The sequence below is a fragment of the Pristiophorus japonicus genome, chromosome 3 (assembly GCF_044704955.1).
Source record: "Pristiophorus japonicus isolate sPriJap1 chromosome 3, sPriJap1.hap1, whole genome shotgun sequence".
Lineage (NCBI taxonomy): Eukaryota > Metazoa > Chordata > Chondrichthyes > Pristiophoridae > Pristiophorus > Pristiophorus japonicus.
In genome coordinates this window covers 302528188-302544202 of record NC_091979.1, presented here as the reverse complement: position 1 = coordinate 302544202, position 16015 = coordinate 302528188, and the positions used below count along the sequence as shown (strand labels likewise).

The window sequence follows — 16015 nt, the reverse complement described above, 5'->3', positions numbered from 1 at the left end:
TGGGATTAGACTGGATGACCTTTTGTTGGACTGTGCAGATATAATGGTAAGTACTGCAGGGAATAGAATACGGCCAGGGTGATCTCCTGGACTAGTTTCGATCGCCTGGTTGGGTCGGAGTGGAATTTCCCCAGATTTGTTTTCTCCCTAAATTGGCCTGGGTTTTTAATCTGGTTTTTGCCTCTCCCAGGAGATCACATGGCTCCGGTTGGGGTGGAGTGTCGAATGTTTCAGTATAAGGGGTGTCGCAGTTGTGGTGAGGCGGACTGGTTGAGCTGGGTGCTCTTTGCCTTTCCATCATTGTTCATAGGTTTATATGAACCATCGGCCGGCACAGACACGATGGGCCGGAATGGCCTCCTGCGCTGTAAATTTCTATGTTTCTATTTATAAAGTCAAGGATCCTGTATGCTTTTTTTAACAGCCTAATAACTTGTCCTGCCATCTTCAAGGTCCCAGGTCTCTCTCTTCCTGCACTCCCTTTAAAATTGTGCCATTTAGTTTATATTGCCCTGTCTCTTTCTCATCTTTCGAAAATGCATCACTTCACACTTCTGTTAAACTTCTTCTGCCATTTCACCAGTCTCTGTTATTCTGAGTCTACTACTATCCTCCTCATTATTTACTTCATTTCTGAGTTACGTGTCATCTGCAAGCTTTGAAATGATAGAAACATAGAAAATAGGTGCAGGAGCAGACCATTCAGCCCTTCTAGCTTGCACCGCCATTCAATGAGTTCATGGCTGAACATGCAACTTCAGTACCCCCTTCCTGCTTTCACGCCATACCCCTTGATCCCCCGAGTTGTAAGGACTTCATCTAACTCCCTTTTGAATATATTTAGTGAATTGGCCTCAACTACTTTCTGTGGTAGAGAATTCCACAGGTTCACCACTCTCTGGGTGAAGAAGTTTCTCCTTATCTCGGTCCTAAATGGCTTACCCCTTATCCTTAGACTGTGACCTCTGGTTCTGGACTTCCCCAACATTGGGAACATTCTTCCTGCATCCAATCTGTCCAAACCCGTCAGAATTTTAAACGTTTCTATGAGGTCCCCTCTCACTCTTCTGAACTCCAGTGAATACAAGCCCAGTTGATCCAGTCTTTCTTGATAGGTCAGTCCCACCATCCCGGGAATCAGTCTGGTGAATCTTCGCTGCACTCCCTCAATAGCAAGAATATCCTTTCTCAAGTTAGGAGACCAAAACTGTACACAATACTCCAGGTGTGGCCTCACCAAGGCCCTGTACAGCTGTAGCAACACCTCCCTGCCCCTGTACTCAAATCCCCTCGCTATGAAGGCCAACATGCCATTTGCTTTCTTAACAGCCTGCTGTACCTGCATGCCAACCTTCAATGACTGATGTACCATGACACCCAGGTCTCGTTTCCTAATCTGTCACCATTCAGATAATAGTCTGTCTCTCTGTTTTTACCACCAAAGTGGATAACCTCACATTTATCCACATTATACTTCATCTGCCACGCATTTGCCCACTCACCTAACCTATCCAAGTCACTCTGCAGCCTCATAGCATCCTCCTCGCAGCTCACACTGCCACCCAACTTAGTGTCATCCGCAAATTTGGAGATACTACATTTAATCCCCTCGTCTAAATCATTAATGTACAATGTAAACAACTGGGGCCCCAGCACAGAACCCTGCGGTACCCCACTAGTTACTGCCTGCCATTCCGAAAAGTACCCATTTACTCCTACTCTTTGCTTCCTGTCTGACAACCAGTTCTCAATCCACGTCAGCACACTACCCCCAATCCCATGTGCTTTAACTTTGCACATTAATCTCCTGTGTGGGACCTTGTCGAAAGCCTTCTGAAAGTCCAAATATACCACATCAACTGGTACTCCTTTGTCCACTTTATTGGAAACATCCTCAAAGAATTCCAGAAGATTTGTCAAGCATGATCTCCCTTTCACAAATCCATGCTGACTTGGACCTATCATGTCACCATTTTCCAAATGCGCTGCTATGACATCCTTAATAATTGATTCCATCATTTTATCCACTACTGAGGTCAGGCTGACCGGTCTATAATTCCCTGCTTTCTCTCCCTCCTTTTTTAAAAAGTGGGGTTACATTGGCTACCCTCCACTCGATAGGAACTGATCCAGAGTCAATGGAATGTTGGAAAATGACTGTCAATGCATCCGCTATTTCCAAGGCCACCTCCTTAAGTACTCTGGGATGCAGTCCATCAGGCCCTGGCGATTTATCGGCCTTCAATCCCATCAATTTCCCCAACACAATTTCCCGACTAATAAAGATTTCCCTCAGTTCCTCCTCCTTACTAGACCCTCTGACCACTTTTATATCCGGAAGGTTGTTTGTGTCCTCCTTAGTAAATACTGAACCAAAGTACTTGTTCAATTGGTCTGCCATTTCTTTGTTCCCCGTTATGACTTCCCCTGATTCTGACTGCAGGGGACCTACGTTTGTCTTTACTAACCTTTTTCTCTTTACATACCTATAGAAACTTTTGCAATCCGCTTTAATGTTCCCTGCAAGCTTCTTCTCGTACTCCATTTTCCCTGCCCTAATCAAACCCTTTGTCCTCCTCTGCTGAGTTCTAAATTTCTCCCAGTCCCCAGGTTCGCTGCTATTTCTGGCCAATTTGTATGCCATTTCCTTGGCTTTAATACTATCCCTGATTTCCCTAGATAGCCACGGTTGAGCCACCTTCCCTTTTTTATTTTTACGCCAGACAGGAATGTACAATTGTTGTAATTCATCCATGCGGTCTCTAAATGTCTGCCATTGCCCATCCACAGTAAACCCCTTAAGTATCATTAGCCAATCTATCTTAGCCAATTCATGCCTCATACCTTCAAAGTTACCCTTCTTTAAGTTCTGGACCATGGTCTCTGAATTAACTGTTTCATTCTCCATCCTAATGCAGAATTCCACCATATTATGGTCACTCTTCCCCAAGGGGCCTCGCACAATGAGATTGCTAATTAATCCTCTCTCATTACACAATACCCAGTCTAAGATGGCCTCCCCGCTAGTTGGTTCCTCGACATATTGGTCTAGAAAACCATCCCTTATGCACTCCAGGAAATCCTCCTCCATCGTATTGCTTCCAGTTTGGCTGGCCCAATCTATGTGCATATTAAAGTCACCCATTATAACTGCTGCACCTTTATTGCATGCACTCCTAATTTCCTGTTTGATGCCCTCCCCAACATCACTACTACTGTTTGGAGGTCTGTACACAACTCCCACTAACGATTTTTGCCCTTTAGTGTTCTGCAGCTCTACCCATATAGATTCCACATCATCCAAGCTAATGTCTTTCCTAACTATTGCATTAATCTCCTCTTTAACCAGCAATGCTACCCCACCTCCTTTTCCTTTTATTCTATCCTTCCTGAATGTTGAATACCCCTGGATGTTGAGTTCCCAGCCCTGATCATCCTGGAGCCACGTCTCCGTAATCCCAATCACATCATATTTGTTAACATCTATTTGCACAGTTAATTCATCCACCTTATTACGGATACTCCTTGCATTAAGACACAAAGCCTTCAGGCTTGCTTTTTTAACACCCTTTGTCCTTTTAGAATTTTGCTGTACAGTGGCCCTTTTTGTTCTTTGCCTTGGGTTTCTCTGCCCTCCACTTTTCCTCATCTCCTTTCTGTCTTTTGCTTTTGCCTCATTTTTGTCTCCTTCTGTCTCCCTGCATAGGTTCCCATCCCCCTGCAATATTAGTTTAACTCCTCCCCAACAGCACTAGCAAACACTCCCCCTAGGACATTGGTTCCGGTCCTGCCTAGGTGCAGACCGTCCGGTCTGTACTGGTCCCACCTCCCCCAGAACCGGTTCCAATGCCCCAAGAATTTGAATCCCTCCCTGCTGCACCACTGCTCACGCCATGTATTCATCTGCGCTATCCTGCAATTCCTACTCTGACTAGCACATGGCACTGGTAGCAATCCCGAGATGACTACTTTTGAGGTCCTACTTTTTAATTTAGCTTCTAGCTCCTTAAATTCTTTTCGTAGGATCTCATCCCTTTTTTTACCTATGTCGTTGGTACCAATGTGCACCACGACAACTGGCTGTTCTCCCTCCCATTTCAGAATGTCCTGCACCCGCTCCGAGACATCCTTGACCCTTGCACCAGGGAGGCAACATACCATCCTGGAGTCTCGGTTGCGTCCGCAGAAACGCCTATCTATTCCCCTCACCATCGAATCCCCTATCACTATCGTGCTCCCAATCTTTTTCCTGCCCTCCTTTGCAGCAGATCCTCCCCAACAGTACTCAAAGCAGTGTATCTGTTTTGCAGGGGGATGACCACAGGGGACCCCTGCACTATCTTTCTTGCACTGCTCTTCCTGCTGGTCTTCCATTCCCTATCTGGCTGTGGACCCTTCTCCTGCGGTAAGACCAACTCACTACACGTGATACTTACGTCATTCTCAGCATCGTGGATGCTCCAGAGTGAATCCACCCTCAGCTCCAATTCCGCAACGCGGACCGTCAAGAGCTCGAGGCGGATACACTTCCCACACACGTAGCGCCCGAATCCAGGTCATTAAAATGTGTCAAAAAGAGCATTGGTCCTAATACAGCCCTCGAGAGGACCCACTGTATACTTTCCTCCCATCTGAAAAACAACAGTTTCCCACTTATCTCTGCTTTCTTGGCCAATTTCATATCCATGCTGCCACTGTCCCTTCAATTTTCCTAACAAGTTTATCAAACACCTTTTGAAAGTTCATATACATAACATTAACTACACTACCCTCATTAACCCTCTGTGTTCATCGGTAAAGTAACAAAGTCAAGTTTTCTCACGATTCCGTGCTGATATGCTAGATTTTGCGTACTCCTACGTTCCCGCTTGTTTTTGGCTGCATTCAATTAAACTTTTTCTTGCTGAAAATATAATTATATAAGCTCAGCTAGTAAGTTTTGTTTTTTCAAAAACAAGCCTATCTTATTGTTTAATTCTAGGGTTGCTGCAGTTTAACGTATTTAAAAGCGGAAAGATTCCTAGAAGCTAGTTGAAATGAAACTATTGCAGAAGATGGTGAATGTGTGGAATGGACTGGAAGGGGAAATATTTTGGGAAATATTTTGGGTTAATTGCATCAGGAAATTGAAGAAAGATTCGGCTAAGGTTTAATGGAGGAGAACAGGAGATGTGATGGGACGTGATATTTCCTGGGACTGGCCAGCTCGATCCCTGGTCTTTTGCAGTCCTCTGTTCCATTGTACTGTGCTTGTAAAATTGATTTTTTTTAAAGTGCAATATTGTCAAAAGGTTTGTGCCTCTGATGACTTTCATGCTGTGATGAAATTCAACCGATTAACAATAACTTGCGTTTCATAGAATCATACACTCAGAGCGGTTACAGCACAGAAGGAGGTCATTCGGCCCATCGAGCCTGTGCCGGCTCTTTGCAAGAGCACTTGAGCTAGTCCCACTCCCCCGCCCTTTCCCCATAGCCCTGCAGTTTTTTTTTCCTTCAGACACTTATCTAATTCCCTTTTAAAAGCCACAATTGAATCTGCCTTCACCCTTTCAGGCAGTGCATTCCAGATCCTATCCACTCACTGCGATAAAAAGTTTTGTCTCCTGTCGCTTTTGGTTTTTCTGCCGATCACCTTCAATCCGTGTCCATTGGTTCTTTTCCCTTTGACAGAAGGGTCCAGTTTTTCTCTCTCTGCTCTGTCTAGACCCCTCATGATTTTGAAACATAGAAACATAGAAAATAGGTGCAGGAGTAGGCCATTCGGCCCTTCGAGCCCGCACCACCATTCAATAAGATCACAGCTGATCATTCCCTCAGTCCCCCTTTCCTGCTATCTCTCCATACCCCTTGATCTCTTTAGCCGTAAGGGCCATATCTAACTCTCTCTTGAATATATCCAATGAACTGGCATCAACAACTCTCCGCGGCAGGGAATTCCATAGGTTAACAACTCTCTGAGTGAAGAAGTTTCTCCTCATCTCGGTCCTAAATGGCCTACCCCTTATCCTAAGACTATGCCCCCTGGTTCTGGACTTCCCCAACATCGGGAACATTCTTCTCGCATCGAACCTGTCCAGTCCCGTCAGAATCTTAGAAGTTTCTATGACATCCCCTCTCATCCTTCTAAACTACAGTGAATGAAGGCCCAGTTGATCCAGTCTCTCCTCTGGAGTCCAACCATCCCTGGAATCAGTCTGGTGAACCTTCGCTGCACTCTCTCAATAGCAAGAATGTCCTTCCTCAGATTAGGAGGATATTGCAGGTGAGACCTCACTAAGGCCCTGTACAACTGCAGTAAGACCTCCCTGCTCCTATACTCAAATCCCCTAGCTTTGAAGACCAACATACCATTTGCCTTCTTCACCGCCTGCTGCACCTGCATGCCAACTTTCAATGACTAATGAACCATGACACCCAGGTCTCGTTGCATCTCCCCTTTTCCTTATCTGCCACCATTCAGATAATATACTGCCTTCGTGCTTTGCCCCGAAAGTGGAAATCCTCACATTTATCCACATTAAACTGCATCTGCCATGCATTTGCGCACTCACCTAACCTGTCCAAGTCACCCTGCAGCCTTTTAGCATCCTCCTCACAGCTCACACCGCCACCCAGTTTAGCTCATCTGCAAACTTGGAGATATTACACTCAATTCCTTCATCTAAATCGTTAATGTATATTGTAAAGAGCTTGGGGTCCCAGCACTGAGCCCTGTGGCACTCCACTAGTCACTGCCTGCCATTCTGAAAAGGACCCGTTTATCCCGACTCTCTGCTTCCTGTCTGTCAACCAGTTCTCTATCCACGTCAGTGCATTACCCCCAACACCATGTGCTTTGATTTTGCATACCAATCTTTTGTGCGGGATCTTGTCAAAAGCCTTTTGAAAGTCCAAATACACTACATCCACTGGTTCTCCCTTGTCCACTCTACTCGTTACGTCCTCAAAAAATTCCAGAAGATTCGTCGAGCATGATTTCCCTTTCATAAATCCATGCTGACTTGGACCGATCCTGTCACTGCTTTCCAAATGCACTGCTATTTCATCCTTAATGATTGATTCCAACATTTTCCCCACTACTGATGTCAGGCTAACCGGTCTATAATTACCCGTTTTCTCTCTCCCTTCTTAAAAAGTGGTGTTACATTAGCTACGCACCAGCTCATAGGAACTGATCCAGAGTCGATAGACTGTTGGAAAATGATCACCAATGCATCCACTATTTCTAGGGTCACTTCCTTAAGTACTCTGGGATGCAGACTATCAGGCCCCAGGGATTTATCGGCCTTCAATCCCATCAATTTCCCTAACACAATTTCCCGCCTAATAAGGATATCCTTCAGTTCCTCCTTCTCACTAAACCCACTGTCCCCTAGTACATTACGGAAGGTTATTTATGTCTTCCTTCGTGAAGACAGAGCCAAAGTATTTGTTCAATTGGTCTGCATTTCTTTGTTCCCCATTATAAATTCGCCTGAATCTGGCTGCAAAGGACCGATGTTTGTATTCACTAATCTTTTTCTCTTCACATATTTATAGAAGCTTTTGCAGTCAGTTTTTATGTTCCCTGCAAGCTTTCTCTCGTACTCTATTTTCTCCCTTAGTCCTCCTCTGTCGAATTCTAAATTTCTCCCAGTCCTCAGGTTTGTTGCTTTTTCTAGCCAATTTATATGCCACTTCCTTGGTTTTAACACTATCCTTAATTTCCCTTGTTAGCCACGGTTGAGCCAACTTCCCTGTTTTATTTTTACTTCAGCAATTGTACATCCCTGTCTGAAGTTCATCCATGTGATCTTTAAATGTTTGCCATTGTTTATCCACTGTCAACCCTTTAAGTATCCTTTGCCAGTCTATTCTAGCCAATTCACATCTCGTACTGTCGAAATTCTCTTTCCATAAGTTCAGGACTCTAGTTTCCAAATTAACTGTGTCACTCTCCATCTTAATAAAGAATTCTACCATGTTATGGTCACGCTTCCCCAAGGGGTCTCGCACAACAAGATTGCTAATTAGTCCCTTCTCATTACACTTCACCCAGTCTAGGATGGTCAGCTCTCTAGTTGGTTCCTCGACATATTGTTCTAGAAAACCATCCTTAATACACTCCAGGAAATTCTCCTTCACCGCATTGCTACCAGTTTGGTTAGCCCAATCAATATGTAGATTAAAATCGCCCATGATAACTGCTGTACCTTTATTGCACACATCCCTTATTTCTTGTTTGATGCTGTCCCCAACCTCACTACTACTGTTTGGTGGTCTGTACACAACTCCCACTAGCATTTTCTGCCCTTTGGTATTCCGCAGCTCCACCCATACCGATTCCACATCATCCAGGCTAATGTCCCTCCTTACTATTGCATTAATTTCCTCTTTAATCAGCAAGGCCACCCCGCTTCCTTTTCCTCTCTGTCTATCCTTCCTAAAAGTTGAATACCCCTGGATGTTGAGTTCCCAGCCTTGGTCACCCTGGAGCCATGTCTCCATGATGCCACTTACATCATATCCGCTAACTGCTATCTGCGCAGTTAATTCGTCCATCTTATTCCAAATACTCCTCGCATTGAGGCACAGAGCCTTCAGTCTTGTCTTTTTAACACACGTTGCCAGTTTAATATTTTGCTGTAATGTGGCCTTTTTTGTTTTTTGCCTTGGGTTTCTCTGCCCTCCACTTTTACTATTCTCCTTTCTATCTTTTGCTTCTGCCTGCATTTTATTTCCCTCTGTCTCCCTGCATAGGTTCCCATCCCCCTGCCATGTTAGTTTAACTTCTCCCCAACAGCACTAGCAAACACTCCCCCCAGGACATTGGTTCCGGTCCTGCCCAGATGCAGACTGTCGGTTTGTACTGGTCCCACCTCCCCCAGAACCGGTTCCAATGTCCCAGCAATTTGAATCCCTCCCTTGTGCACCACTCCTCAAGCCACGTATTCATCTGAGCTATCCTGCGATTCCTACTCTGACTAGCACTGGTAGCAATCCTGAGATTACTACTTTTGAGGTCCTACTTTTAGTGAGTCTAGTGAGAAGGAGGAACTGAAGGATATCCTTACAAAGCGAGAAATTGTGTTAGGGAAATTGATGGGATTGAAGGCCGATAAATTCCCAGGGCCTGATAGTCTGCATCCCAGAGTACTTAAGGAAGTGGCCCTAGAAATAGTGGATGCATTGGTGATCATTTTCCAACAGTCTATCGACTCTGGATCAGTTCCTATGGACTGGAGGGTAGCTTAATGTAACACCACTTTTTAAAAAAGGAGGGAGAAAGAAAACGGGTCATTGTAGACCCGTTACCCTGACATCAGTAGTGGGGAAAATGTTGGAATCAATCATTAAAGATGAAATTGCAGCGCATTTGGAAAGCAGTGATAGGATCGGTCCAAGTCAGCATGGATTTATGAAAGGGAAATCATGCTTGACGAATCTTCTGGAATTTTTTGAGGATGTAATTAGCAGAGTGGACAAGGGAGAACCAGTGGATGTGGTGTATTTGGACTTTGAAAAGGCTTCTGACAAGGTCCCGCACAAGAGATTGGTGTGCAAAATCAAAACACATGGTATTGGGGGTAATGTACTGATGTGGATAGAGAACTGGTTGGCAGACTAAACTGGGTGGCGGTGTGAGCTGTGAGGAGGACGCTAAGAGGCTGCAGGGTGACTTGGACAGGTTAGGTGAGTGGGCAAATGCATAGCAGATGCAGTATAATATGGATAAATGTGAGGTTATCCATTTTGGGGGCAAATGCACAAAGGCAGAATATTATCTGAATGGCGGCAGATTAGGAAAAGGGGAGGTGCAACAAGACCTGGGTGTCATGGTTCATCAGTCACTGAAAGTTGGTGTGCAGGTACAGCAGGCGGTGAGGAAGGCAAATGGCATTTTGGCCTTCATAGCTAGGGGATTTGAATATAGGAGCAGGGAGGTCTTACTGCAGTTGTGCAGGGCCTTTGTGAGGCCTCACCTGGAATATTGTGTTCAGTTTTGGTCTCCTAATCCGAGGAAGGACATTCTTGCTATTGAGGGAGTGCAGCGAAGGTTCACCAGACTGATTCCAGGGATGGCTGGACTGACATATAAGGAGAGACTGGATCAACTGGGCCTTTATTCACTGGAGTTTAGCAGGATTAGAGGGGATCTCATAGAAATGTATAAGATTCTGACGGGATTGGACAGGTTAAATGCGGGAAGAATGTTCCCAATGTTGGGAAGTCCAGAAGCAGGGGACATAGTCTTAGGATAAGGGGTATGCCATTTAGGACTGAGATGAGGAGAAACTTCTTCACTTAGAGTTGTTAACCTGTGGAATTCCCTGCCGCAGAGAGTTGTTGATGCCAGTTGATTGGATATATTCAAGAGGGAGTTCGATATGGCCCTTACGGCTAAAGAGATCAAGGGTATGGAGAGAAAGCAGGAAAGGGGTACTAAGGGAATGATCAGTCGTGATCTTATTGAATGGCAGTGCAGGCTCGAAGGGCCGAATGGCCTACTCCTGTACCTATTTTCTATGTTTACTTTTTAATTTAGGTCCTAGCTCCCTAAATTCATCTCGTAGGACTTCATCCTGTTTTTTACCTATATCGTTGGTACCTATATGCACCACGACAACTGGCTGCTCACCCTCCCTTTTCAGAATGTCCTTCACCGGCTCCGAGACATCCTTGACCCTCGCACCAGGGAGGCAACATACCATCCTGGAGTCTCAGTTGTGGCCGCAGAAACACCTTATCTATTCCCTTTACAATCGAATCCCCTATCACTATAGCTCTCCCACTCTTTTTCCTGCCCTCCTGTGCAGCAGAGCCAGCCACGGTGCCATGAACTTGGCTGCTGCTGCTCTCCCCTGATGAGTCATCCCCCTCAACAGTACCCAAAGTGGTATATCTGTTTTGCAGGGGGATGACCGCAGGGGACCCCTGCACTACCTTCCTTGCACTGCTCTTCCTGTTGGTCACCCATCCCCTATCTGGCTGTGTATCTTTCACCTGCGGTAAGACCAACTCGCTAAACGTGCTATTCACGTCATTCTCAGCATCGTGGATGCTCCAGAGTGAATCCACCCGCAGCTCCAGTGCCGCAATGCGGTCCGTCAGGAGCTGGAGGCGGATACACTTCCCACACACGTCGTCGTCCGGGACACTGGAAGCGTCCCTGATTTCCCACATAGTACAGGAGGAGCATAACATGTGTCCAAGCTCTCCTGCCATGTCTTAACCCTCAGATTAACTTAATTTGGTAACAACAATGCTAAAAGTTTACTTACTGATAAAGAAAAGAAAATAGAAAAGCTACTTGCCAATCACCAGCCAATCACTTACCCCCTTGGCTGTGACGTCACCTTTCGATTTCTCTCTCCTTTTTTGCCTCCCTGCTGCAGCTGCACCGGCTGGCCTCTCCGACGCCTCCTCAACCTCCCGCTGGCACCTCCCAACTGATGGGCCTTTTGTAGGCCTCCCGACTCTGCTGGCTCCGCCTCGGCGACCTCCCGCTCTATCAAATCTCCTCTCAATCTTCTCTGCTCTAAGGAGAACAACCCCAGCTTCTCCACTCTACCCACGTAACTGAAGTCCCTCATTTCTGGAATCATTCTCGTAAATCTTTTCTGCACCCTCTCCAAGGCCTTCACATCCTTCCTAAAGTGGAACTGCTCACAGTACGCCACGTCTGGTCTAACCAGGGTTTTGTACGGTTGCAGCATTACTTCTACCCCCTTGTATTCTAGTCCTCTAAATATAAAAGCCAGCATTCCATTAGCCTTTTTGATTAATTTCTTCACCTGTTCATGACATTTTAATGATCTGTGTGCCTGGGCCCTCACCCACCCCTGCCAAGTCTCTTTGGTCCTCCATTGTTTTTAGCTTTTCACTATTTAGAAAGTATCCTGTTCTATCCTTTCTCGGTCCAAAGTCAATTACCTCACATTTGCCGATGTTGAAATCCATTTGCCACAGTTTTGGCCATTCACGATCTGTTGCTATCCCTTTGTAATTTTATGCTTTCATCTACACTGCCGCCTATCTTTGTGCTATCCGCAAATTTGGATATATGACTTTCTATACCATCATCTAAATCATTAATAAATACAGTGAATAGTTGAGTCCCCAACACAGATCCCTGCGGGACACCACTAGTCACCTCCTACCAATTTGAGTATCTACCCATTATTCCTACTGCCTGTCTCCTACTGCTCAGCCAATTTCCGAACCAGGTCAGTCATTTTCCCTCAATTCCATGGGCTTCTACCTTAGTTAACAATCTCTTATGAGGGACTTTATCAAATCCCTTCTGGAAGTTAATATAAATAACATCCATAGACATTCCCCATTCCACGATTTTAGTCACCTCCTCAAGTCATGACCGACCTTTCACAAATCCATGCCGGCTCTCCCTGAGAAACTGAAAATTTTCGAGGTGTTCAGTCACCGTATCCTTAACTATAGACTCTAGTAATTTCCCGACTGGTTTCCCTATCTCACCGTTTTTAAATAACGGAGTGACACGCACAATTTTCCAATCTAAAGGAACTGTTCCTGAATCAAGAGAACTTTGGAAGATTATAATTGGGGCATCTGCAATGTGCTCATCTACTTCTCTTAAAGCCCTGGGATAGAAAGCATCTGGTCCTGGGGATTTCTCACTGTAGTGCCATTATTTTCTTCATCACTGCTATTTTACTTGCATTCATTTTATTGAGTCCCTTTCAATGATTCAATATTAAGTTTCTTTGTGATTTCTGGCATGCTCTACTGTAAATACTGATGCAAAGTAATTATTCTACATGTCTGCCATTTCCTGATTCTCATTGAGAATATTACCACTTTCAATTTTTAAGGGGTGGATTTTCATATCCCTTGCAAGTTTTTTTTCATACTCCCTTTTTGTAGCTCTTACTATCTGTTTAGTGACCCTTTGCTGTTTTTTGTATCTTTCCTATTCACCAGGATCTGTGCTATTTTTTGCATTTTTGTATGCTTTTTCTTTTAGTTTTATGCTGTCCCTTACCTCTGTATGGCTGTATTTTTTGGCAAGTAGAGCTCTTGCCCGTCAGGAGTATAAATTGATTCTGTATCACCTTGAATTCTGTTTTGAACACCTCCCATTGATCATGTGTCTTTTTACCCATTAACAGATTTGCCCAGTTTACTGTGGACAGTCTCTGTCTCATCTTGTTGAAGTCGGCCTTATCCAAATCCAGAATCTTAGTAGCTGTTTCACGTTTCTCCCTTTCAAAAACGTTAAGTTGAACTCGATAGGAAAAATGTTCACGCACAGTTAGGTCGTTAACTAAATCTGGCCGATTACTCATTTGCTAAATCTAATGTGGCTTGACCCCTTGTTGCCTCTGGAACATATTGTTGTAGAAAACTATCCCGGACACACTCAAGAAGGAAGTTCTTGTATAATCGATATTTTTTAAACTCTTGGCTATATAAAAAGGAAGTAGAAATTGATGATCTGTGGAATTCCCACTTCATTTCATAACCCAAGAAAGATCATGTACAATATTGCCACTGTTAAAATGCTGTACTTTTCCATAAACTGTCTGTTCATGTCTGCCAACCCCTGTTCACATTTAAAAAGAGGTCTGCCAAAAACAGCAGTAACTAAAGATATGAACTCCAATTCACAGCCTCAAATGTTTAGCACACGTGCTGATTGCTAACATTGAGTTGTGTTCAAGCTGAAAAACATACCCTTGGATTCAGGTGACATTTATAAACCACTTTAGCTTCACTTTCTTGGTTTGTGGCTTGCTCTGAAGCTCTTGTAATATACTAGTGTTGTCCAATATGTTGGCCACAAGTCACATGGCATGTGATCTCAATACTCATTATACAGTGTGAGAGTGAACTGTCACCTTTTTGTGTGTTGGTAAAATGGTAAGATGAAAATCAGAGTGTGAGTGCTTTTTGATCATTGAATGCTTTACTTTGTCACTGAATGGTGGCAGATGTTTCAGTAAATATGCACATGTGAAGTACATTTACCTCGATTGTGAGTGTATTAAGATGTTTTCTACTGAAATGATGTTGCCATAGTTACACCTATGACTCGTCAGCGATTTCTATTGGACAACACTAATTTATTCTAAGCCATCATTCATTGTTCAATTTAGGAATTAGTTAGGAAGGTTCTCATTGAATGGAATAAACTGCATTACACAGTCTTGCTGTTACCTGTAAATTCCTGTACTTTTGTTAATGTTTGTCGCCTGTTCGGCTGCATTTGTAAGTGTGTTTTGTGAAGTGTGGTCTGACTGTCATTTGATGAAGACATGACCTGCATGATCCACTGACTTTGGGTTTCTTCTTTCTATACAGACCATCTTGGAGAAGCCATGAAACTAACCGAGTCACAACAGGTACACATTGAGTAAGGAAACATGAACTGTTCGGAAGCACTTGTGGTTCAGCACTGAATCGAGGGAAGTCATCATTATAGGCAGTCCCTCGGAATCGAGGAAGTCTTGCTTCCACTCTTAGCATGAGTTCTTAGGTGGCTGTACAGTCCAATACAAGAACCATAGTCCCTGTCACAGGTGGAACAGATGGTCGTTGAGGGAAAGGGTGGGTGGAACAGGTTTGCCACACGCTCCTTCCGCTGCATGCGCTTGATTTCTGCATTCTCTCGGCGATGACACTTGAGGAGCTCAGCGCCCTCCCGGATGCACTTCCTCCACTTTGGGTGGTCTTTGGCCAGGGCCTCCCAGGTGTCAGTGGGGATGTTGCACTTCATCAGGGAGGCTTTGAGGGTGTCCTTGTAACATTTCCTCTGGCCACCTTTGGCTCGTTTGCCGTGGACGAGTTTTGAGTAGAGCGCTTGCTTTGGAAGTCTTGTGTCTGGCATGCGAACTATGTAGCTTGCCCAGCAGAAGTAACTACGTCTTGATTAGCATTGCCTGCCCTGTACTGATCCAGTAGTAGTTCTGTGCAATGCAGTGATCTGATGTACTACGTCTCTGCTGTTTAGAGGATACCTTGAGCTCTGGGTTGATGTGCTTCTCTTCTCTGCTCCTGTAGGTACTTGCTTTTGCTGGAGTACAAGTGCCCAAACACTTGCACCCCTCTAATACCTCCTACACATAGAAACATAGAAAATAGGTGTAGGAGTAGGCCATTCGGCCCTTCGAGCCTGCACCACCATTCAATAAGATCATCGCTGATCATTCCCTCAGTACCCCTTTCCTGCTTTCTCTCTATACCTCTTGATCCCCTTAGCCATAAGGGCCATATCTAACTCTCTCTTGAATATATCCGATGAACTGGCATCAACAACTCTCTGCGGCAGGGAATTCCACAGGTTAACAACTCTGAGTGAAGAAGTTTCTCCTCATCTCAGTCCTAAATGGCCTACCCATTATCCTACGACTATGTCCCCTGGTTCTGGACTTCCCCAACATCGGGAACATTCTTCCCGCATTTAACCTGTCCAGTCCCGTCAGAATCTTATACGTTTCTATGAGATCCTTCTAAACTCCAGTGAATAAAGGCCCTATTGATCCAGTCTCTCCTCATGTCAGTCCAGCCATCCCTGGAATCAGTCTGGTGAACTTTCGCTGCACTCGCTCAATAGCAAGAATGTCCTTCCTCAGATTAGGAGACCAAAACTGAACGCAATATTCCAGGTGAGGTGACACTTAAGGCCCTGTACAACTGCAGTAAGACCTCTCTGCTCCTATACTCAAATCCCCTAGCTATGAAGGCCAACCTACCATTTGCCTTCTTCACCGCCTGCTGTACCTGCATGCCCACTTTCAGTGACTGATGAACCATGACACCCAGGTCTCGTTGAACCTCCCCTTTTCCTAATCTGCCGCCATTCAGATAATAATCTGCCTTCGTGTTTTTGCCCCCAGAATGGATAACCTCACATTTATCCACATTGTATTGCAACTGCCATGCATTTGCCCACTCACCTAAGTCACCCTTCAGCCTCTTAGCGTCCTCCTCACAGCTCACACCGCCACCCAGTTTAGTGTCATCTGCAAACTTGGAGATATTACACTCAATTCCT

At 44.8% G+C, this 16015-nt stretch overlaps 1 protein-coding gene across 1 annotated transcript in view; it reads left to right on the top strand.

Moving 5' to 3' along the window:
• The window catches only part of LOC139259557 (nuclear receptor-binding factor 2-like), a 40839-nt gene that overhangs the window by 11542 nt on the left and 13282 nt on the right, over window positions 1–16015 (top strand). The window contains exon 3 of the mRNA XM_070875052.1: window positions 14323–14363. Within this exon, the coding sequence (XP_070731153.1) occupies window positions 14323–14363 (41 nt within the window). The remainder of the gene's footprint in view (window positions 1–14322; window positions 14364–16015) is intronic.